General features: G+C 39.1%; 1 protein-coding gene across 5 annotated transcripts in view; it reads right to left on the reverse strand.

The window, feature by feature from the left end:
- The window catches only part of RERE (arginine-glutamic acid dipeptide repeats), a 361,123-nt gene that overhangs the window by 165,031 nt on the left and 176,718 nt on the right, over positions 1–19,374 (reverse strand). For 4 of the 5 annotated variants that reach the window (XM_067567315.1, XM_067567314.1, XM_067567311.1 and 1 more), the window contains exons 4-5: positions 5,552–5,657; positions 3,635–3,731 (exon numbers count right to left, since the gene is read on the reverse strand). In XM_067567315.1, the coding sequence (XP_067423416.1) occupies positions 3,635–3,731; positions 5,552–5,657 (203 nt within the window). Of the gene's footprint in view, positions 1–3,634; positions 3,732–3,966; positions 3,983–5,551; positions 5,658–19,374 lie in introns of those variants that run through there. The other variant, XM_067567317.1, reaches the window with a different exon arrangement.

Genomic DNA, 19,374 nt, shown 5'->3' on the forward strand with positions numbered 1-19,374 from the left:
AAATGGGTGAGCAAAATGACAGCATCTTAATCACCACCCTCATGAGACTGGTGAGTGCACTTCTTGTTTCCGCTAATAAATTTTCATGACAATCTTCTAGGGATGCTTTGACAATTTTGAGATCAAAACCAGAAGTTAAAGAGCTAAATATTTTTTAGCAAGGTTATACTGTAAACAATATAAAACAATAGAAGTCGCAATAACACACTCACTTTATCATCAGGAATAACACCTAGCAAAGGTTTTGTTCCATCTGCCCACAGAGGCCATCTAGACCGATCTAATATAGAACATGACCAGTATAAATCCCTGTTTCCCATTACCTCCATAGACACAGATAAAGTAAGAGATTTCTTTATAAACTTTGCTATAAAAAGCACTCATCTTTTGTTCTCATTAAGAATAGCCACAAAGGGAATTAAGCTGCAAAATGTTTCACTCTCCGCTGTCTTGCCCATGGGTTTGTTAAACTGTTAGTGCACAGAAGCTGCTTTAAATATTCTGTAACAATGCACAGCAATTTACGGCAGTGAAGTGAATCAGACAGCTCAGAAGAGGGCATCAGAGAGAAATGGCTGATCAACTAGAGAGACATACTTCTATCACAGATATTTGGGAAGAGATGTTTGAAGTTGTACTTCATCCACCAGGGGAGACTACTGAGGCTAGTGAAGTGCAAGACTATCTTTCCTTTCAGTAGTGCAAATGTCTTTAACATTAGAAGAATGGAATCAGCATTTCTTTCCATTTGTGAGAGTCACTGACCATTCATTCCTCTAGATGGAAAATCACTAGTAGCAATAATACTCTTCATTTAATTTCATCCAAGGATGTCAAAGCTCTTCACAAACATTAACCAAGCCTCATAAAAGCTCCGAGGCTGGCAAATGCTATTTTACCTATAGGGATTCTGGGCCCTTTTGCCTGTTTTCGGTCTCTGCAGAGACAGCTGCAGTGTTTTACACTTGAAAGGCTGCGGTGGAAAATTGATGAGGAAACTAGTTGGTTTCCTTTTGCAACCCTTTCATAGACAAAGCTCTTCTGAAGGTTCCATCAACTGAAAGTGACTAAGAATGGTAATATTTTTCTGCATCAAGCTCTACACACACACAGGCTACTGCAAAGAGAAAAATGACTAGGGGACAAGTCCTACAATTTTACTCACATGAATATTCCCAGAGAAGTCAACCGGACTACTTATGTGAGGAGAAGTTACATAATCAGACCCTAGGATTGCCTAATTCCCAGCTTTTGCAGCCACACTCCAGGGGCATAGTCAAAATTTATTCCTTGGTCAGCTGCTGTCAGATTGCGATGCAATGTTATAATTCTCTGCAGTTGAAATCAAACATGTAGTCTACTTGAAGCATTGACAAGCGTGTTCATTGATCATTTTATCTTAATTTCTTAAAGAAAAAAAAGCAGAGGATTTTAAAATTGGTGGTATTTGTTTTCATCTTTCCCAGGATTCTGACCAGATAATTTTAAGTCAGATCAAATTTTTCTAAACTTTTCTTTCAATAATGCCTCCAAGACAATTCACCTGGTACAGTAAATAATAAATAAAATCAAGAATATGCATTTATCCAGACAGATAAAAACAACAGAATCTTTCGATCATGACATTTTATGCAGGTAGTACTGGGTATTGCTACTTAAGTGGTACCCTACAGGTGAAAGACAACTGTGTTTTTATACACTTACATAGTGCTCCATAAGCACTTTTCAGCTAAAACTTTCTACTGATTAGAGCAGTGGATTGGGAGTTTGGATCCTCGATGATATTTCCTACTCTGTCACAGGCTTTCTGTATAACCATGGACAGCCATCTGTGTGGACGGCATGGTAATGTTCCAATTTATTAAATTTAATTCAAAGTTCATCTTTCTTCTGGACTTTTCAGTGTATCTAGTCGTCTTTATTTTGTCATTTAGGTTGTCAGATCATCAGGGAAATGACACTCCTTATATTTGTATCTTGTAGGCAGCTGTGAAAATTACTGGCACATAATAAATGCTACTAGCTAGAGGAGAATGAGTGGAAAGAATGCGTTCAGTTCCTTGCTATGCAAACAGATATGTGCCTGAATGTCAACATTTAGAAATGTAACTAGAAGCTCTGCTTCATTTTTCAAAGGGGGTAAAGTTTTAAAATACAACTGATGAACATTCTGATAAGAAAAAACAGCTAGAGTCCTGTAGCACTTTAAAGACTAACACATTTCTGCAGGCATAAGCTTTCATGGGCTGGAACCCACTTTGTCAGATTCTTCATCTGATTCTTATAAGAATTGCCACCAATGGTATAGATAAGCCATAATGAAGATAAAACCATAAACCAACAGGAAGTATAGTCTAAAGAGTCATTTAAAATATTTTCTTGTGAATGTTTTCTGAAGCTGATCTATGGTATATCAGTCTTTTGTCTCAAATTAATCTATGAACTGTTGTGTTTCATGTTGCCTCCAATTTGTTCTGGCTTTTTTAATTTTTTTTTTTTTTTAAATAAAGGGGGAGGAGAATGAACACAGAAGAGGCTAACATACTCCCAGAGAAAATTCCATACAAATTTAAGTTTCTCAGTGTCTAAGATGACAATTAAATTTACAAGCCTGATTCCAACAATCCGGCCAGACTCACATTAGGTAGCTTTTCTCTGTAAGCATGTCAATTTTATATGGGAAAGCTACCTTCTTTGAGGCATAAAGGCCACTCTAGAGTTTCAAGATGATTACAGCACACCACTGGAATTTTCTGAGTTTATCTAAAACCCTGTAATAAGTCATATAAAATATTTTTTTCACCTCCCATACAACACAAGTTACAGCTAATTTGCCTTGAAGTAAGGGGCTTCAGAGAAGTGGCTTTGAACAAAGAAAATGTTTCCAGATGGTTTTACAGAAACGCCATCTGAGCATTATCATCAGGGAAATTATTCAGTTCACATTTTGACAATATCCATCCACTCTTCGGCAAGCTGAAAACTCAATGGATGCCAGTAAAAATAATGCCTTAGTGTTTCTATCTGAAAACATTAGCAAGTAATGGTGTCTCCCCCTTTGCATGGTCAAAGGTTAGCCACTTAAGTTAAAAACTAACTGGGCAAAGACAGCAGCAATCCCTCAGGAAGGACAGATAACACAGAGAGAACAATACAGGGGTCCCGTACCTCTTCTGTTTATACAGCTAGCTTTTAATGGAGCTCTCAACTGAGCTTCAATGATTTCTGCCTCAGAGCAAAAGTCTTTAATGCAATTTATCAAGGCTTCACTAACAGTCACTTTGCAAAGGGAGGTTATTGTTAATGGTGAAATGAAAGAGAGGAAGGGAGGGTACCATTTCTACAACAACTAGCAATAATCTAAATTTGCAATGATGGGAAACAATATCTTCTGAACAGCATAGATTAGTTGCGATTAAAATGAGATTTTAGAATCACAGCTTCTTTTCAAATTAGAACTGATAACACAAGTTAATTATTGCCTGTGATGAGAAGGAGCCTGAGCAGTATGCTAATGATCCCCAAACAGAATAGGACAAAAGACAGCTCTCTTCCTCTCTAAGGTTTTCAGTGTTATTTCTGCTTCCCCACCAATCCTTCTGTGGGATGCTGCACCAAGTCCTCTGTCACTTACCTAAGGGCAGCAGCATGATAAGTGTCCACGTAATCTGAAATGAAGAGCTCTCGATTCTTGATCACTGGATCTGTAATAACAAGCTCTCGCCCAGAGTCTGTGAAAAGAGAATTACACATTAGTTGCAGAGTCCCAAAGCATCTACTTTTGCAGTTTCATAGATACTTTGTAGGTTGAAGCCTGAGATTAATACTTTTCTTGAACACATATAGTCATCAATATGTTAAGATTACACCAATGTTAAAAACAGAATTTTAAAATAGCGTTTTCTGTGGCACTCACTACAATAATATTGAGCATCTCACAGATATTAATGGATTTGTGCTCCTCACTCAGTATGGAAGTACTATTCGCCCCATTTTACACAAGGGCTGCTAACAGGAGCTCTCCTTTTGTACCCCTTCAGAAGTGTGCAGCTCTTTTGGTCAGAGCAGAAGAAAGTGCTTTGTCTACAGAGCTCTACTGAGCAAGCACATTCTTCTGTAACCTCTCACCCGCACCTGCTTTGTCTGTTAAAAAGTCTCTTCTATACAGTTTTACATGCCAGAGTTTTGTAGAAATTTTTACATCAGCATGTTGATCAATATTTGTGCACTAAACAATCAGCGGCGTCATTTTGGCTGTGAGGATCATTTGTTTTCATGTTTTAAAATAGGTATTTAAAATCCAAAATACAACTTTGACTATGGAGTCATTAATGATGCCTTTAATGACCACTACTTAAGAATATAAAAATAATCTTTATATGCACAGATAATGTTACTTAATAGAAGGTGTAGAGCTATGAAAAATGCTGACTTCGGCATTGTGCCACATTTCCAGGGTTAGAAATTTAAACTGAACCAGTGAACGTGAATCATTAGACCCAAGAAGATTTTACTACAGCACATGCAAAAACGACCCTCCTAACATCACCATGAAGGAGAAAATATATATAGCTTTATATCACTATATTGCAATCTATTTGGATACTCAAATATGAGTTGCTGTGTTCCATTTTTAAAGCATGATTTCCCCTCCTCCCCCCCCAGATCACAATTCACCTCCAAAGATTTTCAGTGGTTTTGAGGTTGCCCCCAAGGAAATTTCCAGGGAAGAAGAGTGGAAGCAAATCTTATAGCTCTCTTGAGGACAAGGCAAAAATGATCCTGGAAGAATTAAGAATTCCTGTTTCTGCCACTATTAGGAAGATCAACAGTTTATTATTTTGCAGCTGGGATGAAACATCAGAAGATGGATCACTCCTGTTCATTCCCTCCGAAGCATCTGGCACCGGCCACTGTCAAAAGACAGGACGCTGGGACTAGATGGACTACTGGTCTGACCCAGTAATGCCCATTCCTATTTAGTCCAAAAAACCATGGGTTGAAGAAAGGGGAAAGAATGAGTTAGCAATGCTTCCAATGAAACCCTAACTAGTAGCACGTGACGAGTACTAAAACACATTAGGGTTCATCTAAATAATCACTCTTCAGCAAGAATTTAGATCTAATACAGTATATCAGCTGTATCCAAGAGTAAAAGGGGCTACATGATTTATCCATAACACAACTTGATCTCATAAATGTTCATTACTTGTATTGTCCAAAAAGAACTCAAGGGATGCCAATAACTTTACCCATCTGCTATCTCCAAGTACGACATTAATACATACAGTACAGTAAATCACCATAACTGAGATGCAGCAGATTATAGCTATGGTTAGGGCCCATATGCTGCTAAAATGAACCTGGCCATAGATATTAAAGGACCTCATCATCTGCATTCTAATATGTGGCTCACATTGACTATTCTTATCTCACAACCTTATGCAAAAACTTTGATCTTGTTTTCCACAGACTGCTAAGCACCCCTCCTGACTCCAGCAAATTTCTACGTAAGAGCATGAAAAGATCGACACTGCAGAGCATGACTCACCATTCTCGTTGTGTCGGTCCTGAACCAAATGCTGATAGACTGAATCTGGGACTTCAGACTGACGATAGTACCATTTGACATTCATAAGGAGATGGTCCCGTTTACTCTGAAAGAGAAGCTCTAAGGCATTACTGAAAAGAAATTCAGATAATTGCTGCCACACACATCTTCCAAAGCACAGAACTCAAGTACCACTGCACCAAATCTGAGGTAAGGAGAATCAAAAGCAGAAAGATTCACATAACGTAATAAAACCCAAGAGCAGAGGTTCTCATGGCACTGAAGGCCTTCATCCTTAATAAGACTAAAGAGAACAAGCGTCACATCCATTTCCATGCGACATTAGATACACTCGTTTGACCAGTCAACACCGACCCATGGAGTGGGGAAGCGGCAGCAGCCTTGGCCTCATTGCACTCAAGCAGTCGTCTTACCCATCAACTTCCAACATATCAAAAACCATGCTAGTCAGATACAGAGGAGCTGCAATCATCTCCTTCTTGGCAGCAAAAAGAAGAGAAACCCAATGGGGCCATTTTTGGACAGCAGTAGTGGGATGATCTCAGATGACTTCCCACAAGCCCTCCCAGGGAGACACTGCTTTGCTTATCATGTTGAGGGCTCTGTTACATTCTTGTCTGGCACCAAAGTATGGGATGTCACACTTTAAACCCAACATCTGGATATTCAAGTTCTTTATAAGAGGAGCATCGGAGGCTCACCAGAGAATCTACCCACTGACTTGTTACATCTATATTTACGAATCCAACCCCCGGTTAGCAACATCGCAACCAGAAGTTAAAATATAAACACCTCTCACCAAGAGAATAATTTGTAAATAAAGAAAATTATTACATGTATAGAATATTTGCTTCACTGTGTCTCTGAAAGTCTCAATTGCCAATTCTTGCTGCTACTCCAGAACACTTAAGGAACCAGAGGAAGGCCTAAAGGGAAATTAACATTCCTTCAGAATGAGGCAACTGCTCGCACAGAATGTTTATTTTTTACACTGCAATTCTCCTACTAGTTCCAAGACCGCCCTTAAAAATATTTAAATTTAGATTAAAAATATTTATGGAATTGTATAGCCCAAGTTCTTTTTGTCCCTCCAGTCCCCGTTAGCTTGTTATAACAATGTCTATTATTCTTATTTAATCAAAAACATGCAGAACTTGCAATTAAAAACTGTTCTTTAAGCCTCTGATTAAAAAACACATGCAGTACCACAGAAGGGCCAGCTAGTGGTAGCATTGTGTCAAAAAAGACCTCCAGACACTATTACTACCATGTGTGATATATATACTTGACTTAAAAACAGTTCTGAAAAACAAACTGCAATGAAAGTGTGTCCAAGCTTTAGACAAGAATCTGGGCTTCATTAAAGATTTAGGGAAATAATGTCAAAGATAACTGACTTGTCTGATGTACCAGGTTCACTGGCTAACATCACTACCTTGGAAAAAAACCTAAGTCGGCCCAACACTTATGAAATGTCTCAGATTTAAAGAAAAGAAAGATAATTGGGGGGTCTAAAGGTTCTGCTCTCCCCTTGATGAAAGTGCATAAATTCTCTTAATGCTAATGGAGTTGCATACAAGCACTGAGGGAAAGAAAGATTACTAGTCAGTTAACGCAGTTCTTTGAGACTCAGTTGTGAACATGTGCAGCACCTCAAACCTTTAGAAACTCTAGGAAAGCAGTGCCTACTGTGCTCTCCCCACCAATCCTCACAATACTGGAAGCTGAGAGTGAAAGTCACAAGAGGCCACACAGTCTCTAATCACCTCAGTCTCTACCACTAAATTCTAACATTCTTCAGAGAGTAGAACTCCAAGGATAAGAGGAAAGACGTAAGTGGATCATGAAAACGCAGAAGCAACACCCTTGAAGGTGGCATGAGAAGTTTTAATTAAACAAGGATTGCACAACTGTTCTCCCAAAACAAACATCCACTACAGATGCCCAGTCAAGAGAGTAGTGCTGAGTACACGTGAGAAGAGAGTTTCAGGTAGAAGGCCTACAGATTTCTACGGTGGTAATGTTACAAAGGCAGTCTCTCACTGCCATCTTAGCCCTGACAGAGTGAGCTCTAACAACTTGAGATACAGACACCATAGAAAATGTATAATGTCTCAATGCACCACCTAATCTAGTTAGAGATGAACGGACTGTGGCAGCAAAAACTTTTCATTTCCCAAATACCTTAGACCAATCCAAAATCAAAATCAAAACTCAAAGTCCTCTGAACATCTAGGGTAGGGAGGCTAGTTTCCCACAGGTAAGAATGTGAGAGAGTAGTGGTCCACATTGAGTGGCACAATAGAAACTATTTTAGATAAAAAAATTTGGATGGAACAAAGGATAACTTTCTCTTCTGTGGAAGACCATGAATGTATTTGCAGAGGGAGAGATCAGCCACCAAAGCCTGCAAACTCACTTTTCTTGTAGATGTAACAGCATTTTTAATCAGTTGTGAGACAGCCAGAAGACAGAGCATACAAAAGGTGCCTCCATTAACCGTCCTACAGCACCAGTGCTAAGATTTCACATGGGATGGGTTCTCTGGCTGGTGGTGGAGATATTAAACAGTTATTTGAGGGATCCTGCAAGAGTGGGACGGCTGAAAACTTTACAGTTGTCACATTTGGTGGTAATGCAGGAAAGTACTCTTTGATTGAGGACAAGGACAGGCTAAGACAAGATACCTTGGGAATAACACAGCTCAAAATCAATTAAATGAGGGCAGAAAATAGAGACAGGCTATCAGATGCCCACAGAGAAAACTCTTTCCATCTGGGGAACACCATTTCAGCATGAAAGCTTTACTTGGATTTCAGCAAGCCACTCCAGGCTCTTGCAGAACATGCGAGATCATAAATAGTCAGTGTTCCATGAGCCACGCGATGAGGTGAAAAGACTGCAGATGTGAGAAGTAGAATAGGTTAGAACTCAGACTATCTGGTGATAGTACCTGTGAGAGCCAGGAGTTCCAAGTATATTTCTCATCCAGCACAAGCTAGAACAACAAGAATGACCGAGGCGCCTTGTCCTGTCTGATCACCAAAGTAAGTAATGGAATCAGTGGGAAGTATTTAACAGATCTAAGCTCTAGTCCAACAGAAGCAAATTTATCATCAAGTTTCTGTTCATCCTTCCTTTGGATCAAAACAGAGGACTCCATACCTCTGCCTCCTTCAGAGAGAGATCTATGGAAAGACATCCTTACCTCCTGAAGAAGATGATCCAATTGCTTCAGAGACTGCTCTGCTCATGCTGCTCTTGTGGTCTGCAACTTAATTTGCCCAAGCACCTGCTTTCATTGCCAGCAAGTTGGAAGAGCCACAGGATGAGCTCAGTGAGTCAGAAAAGTGTCAGAGGACCATCTCTTCCCAACACAATGAATGTTAGAGATCCCACATCCCCCTGTTTCTAAAGAGAGTACTGCTGTTGTATCATCCATCAGCATTTGTACTATGTGGTCTCTGAATAAAGATAAAGCCAATGTTAATGTCACAGGGCCCACAGCTCTAGAACTTGATAGGGAATTTGGCTCTCATGTATTCCAGCCACCACGTTCTCACTTGTGAGTGAATACGCAGCCCAGAATGGAGCTGGGATGGCCTCAAATGGAGGAAACTCCTGTCAATACTCTGTCCTTTAGTCCCCAACTAAAACAAAAGTCAAAGGTGCATTCATGTCTCCTATGATCAGAGCACAATCTACTGCCAAACCATAAAGATCCAAAAACAAAAACAAAAAAACCCTCGCTCAAGGGTTTGCCTTCAAGAGGACCATGCCTTGGCAAGTGTTCAAAAATCCTTCACTGGAAAAACAGCTCAGATGCCACCATAGCAAAATCTTTCGTGAACACTGCCTACAAGCTACAGTTCGCTTGTCTCAGCAGTTCTGCTAAGCCTCTAAGGCCAGCAGAAATCAATCCTGACGGCACCTGGAACAGGGAGTCTGAATCAGGAGTTACATCCCCCAGATCTGAAGGAGAACCACCACTGGATCATGCCAGCACAAAACTGGAATTTAGCTAAAGACGGAAGTAGGTCAGCGGGGAGAGAGTCACAAATCATCACCAGAGTTGGAGAGTTAGACAGCGTTCTAAGGGTTGGTATTACAGGAAGAGCTGGAGGCAAGTTTGCACAAAAGTAAGCAAAAACCAAGGCCTCTGATCTACCTATCCAGTCCAGGTAGCCACAGCAGCATTTCTTCTTCCTCCTCTCTGACAGCACCCCAGTGCAAGGAACCAACTAAACTCAGCATCCTCTTACCCCTATGCTTGAGGGACAGAAAAGCAGAACTGAGTACTCATGAACGGTAAGCATCAGTAAGACACTAGATCCAAGGAGAATTTGACACCAATTAGCCGGACGCTTCCCAGGCAGGCAGACAGACTCTGGCCCCAAGGAAACCATACCAGCTAATTCCTATCTGAAAAGTGGCTCCATCTAAGTTTCTGGCACCTCAGCATCACCAGACTGACAGGAACCTAGTTCCCATCCCAGTGCACTTCCATTATGGAGATGGTAGTGGGTTTTCCTTTTACTTGGTACCAAAGGTAGGTGATGGTTCTGGCACTGATGTCTTGTTCTCCCTATCCCCACACTTCCCAGATAGGAACAGGATCTTGGACAACACACAGATCTGGGGACTTTCTGGCTCATAGTCCTCTATCAAGAGAAAGGCTTGGAGCCCATTGTACCTATACTTTTGTGCCCTAACTGTAGAAGGACCAGCAGGCTGAACAACGACCAAGGAATAGCTTTCACCATGGCACATGAGGCAGCCATATGTGTATTCAGGAAGATGGAGGTGCACGAAATATGCAGTGTAAACCTAGTATTCTTTGTTATCTTTTGGATGGGACATGATATCCAAAAATAAAACAAAACCAAAAAGATGGACCAGAAATGTGAAGTGTGACTACGTACAATTACTGTTCTAAAATGTACCTAAACTATTGAGAGTCCAAACTGTTACAGGAAATCAACAAGAGAGTTTTGGACAAAAAACCCTACACCACACGCACAAGATTTCCAGGCACACAGCAAAGCTAGCCATGGAAAGGAAGGAAATAAAGCAATTGAATGTATGGCCTCATATAACCTCAGCTCTGACCATTCTGACTATGAGGGGATACTACTGTGATCCCAAAGGGCACAGCTTTCCTGAAAAACTGAAGCTAAGCAGCACTATGGGAGGAGACATCCCACAAGTGGGTATATGGAGAGGATAGAACTTTTTTTTGGATGATTTCTTTAAGCTTCACTATACTTTATCAAGTTAAAGAAAGTCTTGTGGCTAAAGCACAGAGGTAGGAGATTTGGGTTCTATTTCAGTTTATGCCATGGATGTCCTGTACAACCATGGGCAGATCACGTCTCTCTGCCCCTCAGTTCTCTGATCCATAAATTAGGGTTGATAGTACTTCCTTCACTAGCAGAGGTGTTGAGGGTTAATTCATTAATATTTATAAAGAACCCCAACATCCTTGGTTGCAGCATGGGGTCTGGGACACTTGCGGGTTTAAGTTAGTGTAAATGACTAACTTGAAGTCTTTTTAAATCATGATTTGAGGACTTCAGTAACTCAGCCAGAGGTTACAGATCTATTACAGAAGTGGGTGCATGAGGTTCTGTGGCCCGAAATGTGCAGGAGGTCAAACCAGATGATGATGGCCCCTTCTTGCCTTAAAGTCTATGAGAAGTGCTATTAGACTGTCAAAGTACAATATAAATACACTGTATTTTAAGGTATGTTGCTCTGTGTCAGTTATTTTGGCAGGAAAAACAGTTACTTTTCAGCAAATCCATGGTTTCATGTATAGCCTTGTTCCCGCTGCTCATAGTCTGCCCACTCCTGGGTCCATCTTACATCACTTTCTAATTTGAAAACAATTAGTGGCAGAACTAAGCAAATAGTAGACATTTGGACAGATTCAGGGAGTGGGTATCTCCATTTAGATAGCAATTAATTTTGTCAGCGTTTTTACCCATAGAAAGCCAGAAGCCTTAAATATTTGGCTATATACTGAGTGCCTGTGGCAACTCTAACACAGCAACACAAGCTAGCAAATATTCTGCTTCTGTTTAAACTGGAGAATACCTGCCAATATCCATCTACTGATGTTTTCTTCGCCCCAGGCCCACTGGTCACCCTTTTCTTTCTTTTTTTTTTTTTAAATACATAAAGGTTTTATTTTTCCCCCCCTACAATCCACACTTCTCAGTCCAAATTTAATCAAATAAACGTATGTCAGCATTGGATCCCCTTGCCAGTTTCACACAACTCATCAGTTTCAACAGAAAGTGGAACAGAGATCCAGGTCAGCAAGAATTGCTTACAATAGGTAACCATCTCCAACCCCCTTGATGCAGAGACTTTGGAAAAAGTGAACTGACTCAGTGGGCTTGATTATAAAGAAAAAAATTAACGTTAAACTGAAAGCCTTGATTGTAGATTTTAATTTTTCTTGTTGTTGGCTTTGCTATATTAATGAAAAGGGAAATGTATTTCACAGTACGAGGGAAAAGGGGGAACTGTAGGTTGAGTAGCAAGATTTATTTAGATTTTCCTTTTATGCAAAGGCACCTAACATAACGTTTACATGGTAATGACCTAATCTCAAAATATATTTGCCATTCTGCCTTAGTCATGTACCCATGAAATACTGGAAAATGAATCCAACAAAGGAGCCCACCTGTTACAAAATTAGAAAACTACTACACTGTTAAGTTAACTGATCAGTGCAGAGCCTGTACGTCAGACAATGTAACATGTGAAGAAACATTCTCTTTAAATAAAATGAGTAATTTAAACATGCATTTATTAAGCTGACGGTGTGGGGCTTCTATTTAATGCACAATGGGGTTAATCAAACTGTTCTCAACGTATCTCACCTTTTTATTGATGGAGTAACTCAGACTTGAAAATCAAAAGCATGCATATATGTATTTAGGGAGATGAAATTATCGTAAAGCTAACAATGAAACTTTGAGTCATTTAGAAGAAGGAATGACGCGCCAACCAAAGAAGAACGTAATCATGAGCACAGGTTATTGTGGAGTTATCCCCTTAAAGTAATTAAATATTGTTTTACTTTTTTTTTTTTTTTTTTTTAAATAAACAACCTATGGTGTGTTCAAAGAATGCTGATAGGGTTAACTGAACAAAACATCATCCTACACTGTACTGACTGCTTTAGATTGATATTTACCTCTTCAGGACTCTATCTGAAACTAAGAAAGGAAAAAGAGGGACTTTCATACCATAGACAAAAGTTTTTATTCTCTGCCTGTACCCTTTCTATGCAAATCAGAAGCAGGAAACAATATACTTTTAGAAGTTCGCAAATGGGGTGGGGAGAAGGTGGAATTAAATATTTGATTGCATAGTCAAAGTTCTGTGGATAATCACAGATTTACAGACATCTTGCGGGGTATAGAAACAATGCACCGATTTTCTATGCTTTGCACCTCTAAAAAGAAAATTACTGCAGTAAAACAGGCACTTTAAATGCAATTTAAAAGAAAAGACAGGGTAGAAACTCTGCCAGCTGACTCACTCATCACCAGAGGTGAACTGAATGTACAGACACCATGTTTCAAAATCGATGGGCAACATTTACTCCAAAATGCTGACTTGTTCCTTTCAGTCTTTTGCATCATGCAGTATGCCTATATGGCACGACAACGCCTGCAAGCAGAATGCAGTAACAAAAAAACACGTTGCTGTTTACAATTGAGATGTGCAAATAACTAGTTATATGTAAATCCCCAGACAGATGATGCAACTGAAAATATGCTGACATATTAATTTGCCACAATCTGTGCTCTACCAATACCAGAAAGTATTTTTAAAATCAGAGCTACCCTTTAAGGTCTCCTGTTTCAGTGACTGCTGCTTTTTGTCCAATTAATTTAAAAGCATAATCTTGAAAATCATTCTGAATATCTACTCTCCAGCAGGGCATTTTTAAAAAATCTGATCTTCCAATCTCACTGAAAACATAAAATGTCTATAAAAATCTTGTTCCTTACAATTATATCCTTTTTTGCAAAAAAATTCCTAGACATACTGTACTGCATGCCAAGTTTCCAAATCAAACTATAGTCAGCTACAGAGTAGATTGTACCACGATGTCTCAAGATGCCAACTTTTGTAACAGACTTTTTTGTCGTTGTTGTTGTTTAGGAAGTATGTGCATACACCAGAACAAACACCCTCTTGTTAACTAAGTGTTACATAGATCTGTTAAAGACTTTCATATGAAAGCTACAGAAACAGGCAGATATTTATGAAATTCAAAATTAGCATGCATCCTGAGAATGGCAACTGTTTTTAAGTTTCATTTTGTTGAATCTAGGTGGTTCTCTTTGTCCTTCAGCTTCTCTCTTCCACTAAATAAAAACCGTGTTAACTACTGCTGAAATATTTCAAAATAAAAGGGGGTAGTTTTTTCCAACCACAAATACCCAAAATAAAGACTTTACCTGGCTTGTAAATAAGACATGTTGCTGTTTGTAACCAATTCCCATGTGAAATAAATTATCCTTTTGCTCTGGAATATAAACTACAATTCAAAATAGTCTATAAAAGTGGCACAAGTATCTTTTGGGTTCGATTAAATTAATTTAACAAATCAAAAGGAGCCTGCTTCTTTTTTAACATACATGTTTTTAAAAACTTAGCCATTGCCCATTAATATTCAAATCTCTTGCAAAGCTTTCACAGGAACAGCTAGCTTCCCAGGGTTATGATTAACAAATTGTGCAAATGGTCACAGATGTCCCACAGATTCTCTCCAAGTGGTTTAAGCAGTGTCTCTCATTACTTGCCCTATTTAGTTACTATGTTAAATCACAAGTAGCTTTGGAAGCAATATACAGTACATTGGAGATGACAGATGGACACGCCGGATTCAGTGAGCAGTAGCTATTTCAAAGTGACAAACCGGAAGGTGGAAAACAAGAAAAAGGAAAATCTTCCCTCCTCTGAAATTCCTATTCAGTACTGAAATCCTTTACACAAAAAGATCAGCTAATAAAGACTAGGGTAAGAGACGTTAACACATTAATTTCAATGTTTAAAAACAACCTTCCCCCTTTAAAAGAAATACCTTGTATTCTGCAACGTATAGATGCTGTGACCCACAAAGTCAGTTTTTAAATGGACATTATATTTTATTGTTGTGGTTTATTTTAATTTATTAACAATCTTTTGGACAATCTTTGTCTCTGAAAAGGAATTATTTTTTTGTTCCAGGAACAGTTCTAATTATGCTTCAGAATACAGAACAGACCTGGCTTTAATCAAAGGGCAGTAGATTTTGCTTGCTTCACTGATTGATCTTTTTCCCTGTGTGTTGAATTGCTACCAATTTTTGGTCTCCTGCTCTAGGAGTAACTACTTCAGTATTTGCTTATTTTCAAATGAAAACCAGGAATACTTTTATTAATCCTATGGAAAAAAAAATCAAAGTCAGAATGTGAAGAGATTGGCAGGCATGTATTTTCCTTCTGTTTTAGGCTGAAAGTGTTGGTTCCCAGCTTCCTCAAGGTCATAACCCAGTCCCCAGGACAGCACTTTTTGTACTCTCTAATTCTCGACCAAATTATGAAAATACCAACCAGCTGTTTATAAACCAAAAAACCCAGCTTAGCAACAAAAAGGTATATTTTTGGAGAGTACTCACTATATTTATTTAGAAATTAATATTGCTCACCATCAATTCTATATGAACATTAGTGGTAATCCAAATTATTGCTAGTCAACATAGTAATATTGCCAAAGAAATTAGAGCAATCAGGATTCAGCAAGGAAGACAGACAATAACTGTATTAATAACAGTGTTAAATATGGCACTATGCTATTTAAATCTTCCCTGCACCTCAAATGAAACAACTCAAGGAGGCTGCCTTCTGGCTCCTGTACTCTTAACCCGAACCAACACAAAGACTGCAACCTTTAAACCTGTTAGTGTTATCTAATGACTGTTCCATCTACAAGAGCTTTTCTAATAGAAACATGCCTTGATGGCTTATCTCAGTGCACAAGCCAGGCCACAAAGAACCCTCGGCTTGATTGAGCGCAGTAATGGAAGGCAGGAAATGAGAAGGCTTGGTTAAGCCGCGGATAATCGATCAGCGTATTCAGTGAAGTGTGAGCTGAGCTGGGAATAAGCTGCTTGGGGTATCAAATATTGCTGTTTCCAAAGTAAAGTCCCATTTCTGTGATCTGTGTAGGAAAAATAATAATTTATTGACAAAACAATATAGGATTTTTTCACAATGTCACCCTCTTGACATTTAGTGATTGTTTACAGCAAAAAATTCTCTCATACGCCTTCTCCCCACAACTTTAACAGATGAAACTGCTTCTGGAATTCATGAAATCACTTCAGTATGGTGCAAATTAATTCACAGTCTTGTCATTAGCTCTCAGAAATCTATGAAATATTCTATTTGCCTTTCTCCCCCACAAAATCCAAACATTTATACTTCTCTACATACAAACACAGAGACATCTTTGGGAGCATACTACTCCTAAAGACTACATAAGCATGGTTACATAATTAAAATATAGTTTTACTATCTACACACTCAAGGCATGGAGATTCTTTATGGCATGGTTACCCTGCCCACAGTTTGGACTACGGAGGTGTGAACAGCAGCATGCATTGATATCCTGCACTGTAATTCCCTGTGTGGAGATGCTACACTTAAACTTAAAGGTCCCTCATTCACACTGAAGTACTGTTTGAAGAGGACCTGTGAGTTCTTAAACGCAGCATCTACACCAGAGAGTTACTGTGGAGCACTATGGTACAGACAGCAATTCACACCCTCCTTGTTCGATGGAGGCAATGTAGGCATGGCCTTAGTTTGATAAGAATTACAGTAAATGTCAAATTCTCTCTCTCAATTTCTGTCAGAGTTAAACAGCTGCTGTTCAGATACAAACTTTATAGATAATACGTGTGTGTATCAGCTCATGTAGATTTGCTTCCAGTTTAAATCATCAAAAAAGGTATCCAAATCCCAGACACTGCTTTGAAAATTCCAACCTATATATGTGTGTGTGTGCACATTAAACAACTGTTACTTTGCCTTAGCCTTGCACATTTGAACACATGAGGGTTTCTCTTTATTTTGGGCTTACAAGGAGAATCAAAATCAGTCTTAAAATGGGACTATAACTGTAATCTGAACTGCCCTCTCTCCATACCACACATACCCAACTCTTGCAGAGATGGAACTAGAATGCTAGTATTTTAGTTCTAAGATACAGGCCTCTACTACCTCAGCTGACAGAAGAGATCTGTTGACCATTAGCTACAGAAAGACCCTCTTACTCATCTGAAGCTACAGCCAGCTAATAAAATAACAATACCTACCTCTTATGTAGCACATCTCCCTCAGTACATTCAAAGCACTTTACAAACAAGGTTAGTGTCATATCCCCATGTTACAGACGGAGGAAACAGACACAGCAGTGCAGTGATTCACCTTTGGCTGCCCAGCAAGCCAGCGGCAGAACAGGGAACAGAACCTGGGTCGCTCAAGTTCCAGCCCATTACTCCAGCCAAGACAACGAAGCTTACATCTAGTGCCAGATTCCACTCTCACTAAAGTCAATGGTAGAAAGCCTCTCATTGCCATTAATGGAGCAGCACTGGGCTCATAACTCCAAATTACATTGACTGGAGTGGAACTGGGGCCCCCGCTATCTGAAACACAAAGTGTTGGTAATTTTGATTAACTACAGCTGATTTTCTTCAACTAGTACCACCGCAAGGAAATGTATTAACTCTATGGGAAGTATGTAGGTATAACAAACAAATAAGGTGAGACCAAAGAAAACCTCAAAGAAGAGTATTTTTTTAAATGACTAAAGCAAATAACAAACACTGATTTACCCTGAAGACAAGGGAGGATGCATCATCTGCAATCAAACCAAGTTTTCCGAGCCAAAGTTATAGAGGCATAAAAAGATCTTTTATAATGGGAGCTGGGTGCAACCATCAGTGCAAATAGGCTTCCACCCATCCTTAACAAGTCACACATCTTTCACTGCAGCATCTGAGGTATATATGGAGTCTATAGGCACAGGGACCCTAGTCCAAAGTGGCATTATGCATCCATGTCAATTTCTTGTGCAAATCTTTCTCCCAAGACAAAATAAATCATCCAATCAGATACACCTTATTTAAAATAAAAAGCTACAACTTCAGTTACCTTCACTCACTCACTCTTTAAAGCCTTTTATTGTCTTTCTATTCACTAACATGAAATCAGCTAAGATTAGAGAGACTCTGTTAGAGACACCACCCTGCTCCCAAAGAACTTACAAGTGTTATACCTTGTATAACATTAAGTCAACAGTTCAGGGGCTCAAACTTCGGAAGAACGTTCATTTAACAGATTAGAGCACTGGACGAGCTCAGTGTTTTGAAACACCAATTTAACTATTTTCATACTATGCAGGGAGATGTAAAGCTTAGTATTTATTATTTATTTGCATGATTGAAGCGCTGAGGAGTCCCAGTCATGGACAAGGAGCCCATTGTGATACATTCAAGTAATTCTTATGAGACATCCAAGTTCACTCCAAACAATTCATATCAAGCTGAAAAGAAAACTCTGCACTCCAAAAGCAGTACAGCAGACCCTCAATTTTCTGAATACCAATCTTACAAACAATTAATTATATGAATCTTTTCCCCCAGACAGAAAAAAATACCTGCATATGAAAGGGATGCTGATCCTTCAAATCGCTTTGCAGAGGTTTGAATGTTAAAAAAACTGATGTAGTGCACCACACCGATACTTATGTACAGTTCTTATAGTAATTTTGAGATGTTCAGTTTTATGAACTTTTTTATTTTATTAACTCCTCAAACCCTAATAAGTTAACAAAATAAGTATTCTACTGTATTCTAAAAGACAGCCCCCTTCAATATACTACCAAAGTAACGCCATCCACAAAGAGCTGATTATTGCTGGAGTCTTCCTTGACCTTAAGAACATATTCACTCCTTAAACCAGCCCCACACCCTTTGTTACCATAAACTGGATTGGTTAGTTTCACAGCAAGGTCCTCTGACTGTTTGCTTCCCAATGAACTGAAGGGATGCTTGTGTGTCAGCAATTTTGCTCAACATAAGGATGAAGCTGACAGGAAAAAGGAAGGATGGTCCAGTGATTAAGGCATTAGCATAGGACTTGGGAGACGGGATTCAACCCCTGCTCGGTCAGTGTGTCAAGGACTGTGCTCAAATCCTGGTCCATAGGGCACTTTGGAGCTAGTCAGTTCCAACATGCCACCCAGGGACCTACAACGGTGAAGCTGACACTGATTATGCAGAATGTCAACGACAGGATGTCAATATGTGCATATTGGTGGATCTGGGGACACAGGAGGCAGAGGGGAAGACTAAGAAGAACACAAAAGATTCCCAGAGAAAATCTGTTAGGCAATTAAACATTCCCCTGCAGTGGGCAATCCAAAAATGACAACAATGTGCATTAGGAGTGAGACTGACCTAAACAAAATTAAACTGACTAGCCTAGTCTCATGGTCCAACCTCCAAGAAATACTAAAAAGAAAAACAACACAAATAGAGAGCAATAAAATGGCCGGTTAAAGTGTTATTAATTGTAACAGCACACAGTATTAATAAAAGACAAAGTTTTTTTTTTTTTTAAATAAACTGATTTTTTTTGTCAGAGTACCTTTAAGGTACAAATCAGTCAAATGTTTTTCAATATATTCATAATCCATTTATGGATATTTTCAACTCAGAGTTCCAG

The sequence above is a fragment of the Emydura macquarii genome, unplaced genomic scaffold, assembly GCF_026122565.2.
Source record: "Emydura macquarii macquarii isolate MOO-44397 ecotype Brisbane River unplaced genomic scaffold, CSIRO-AGI_Emac_v2 contig_2768, whole genome shotgun sequence".
Taxonomy (NCBI): Eukaryota; Metazoa; Chordata; order Testudines; family Chelidae; genus Emydura; species Emydura macquarii.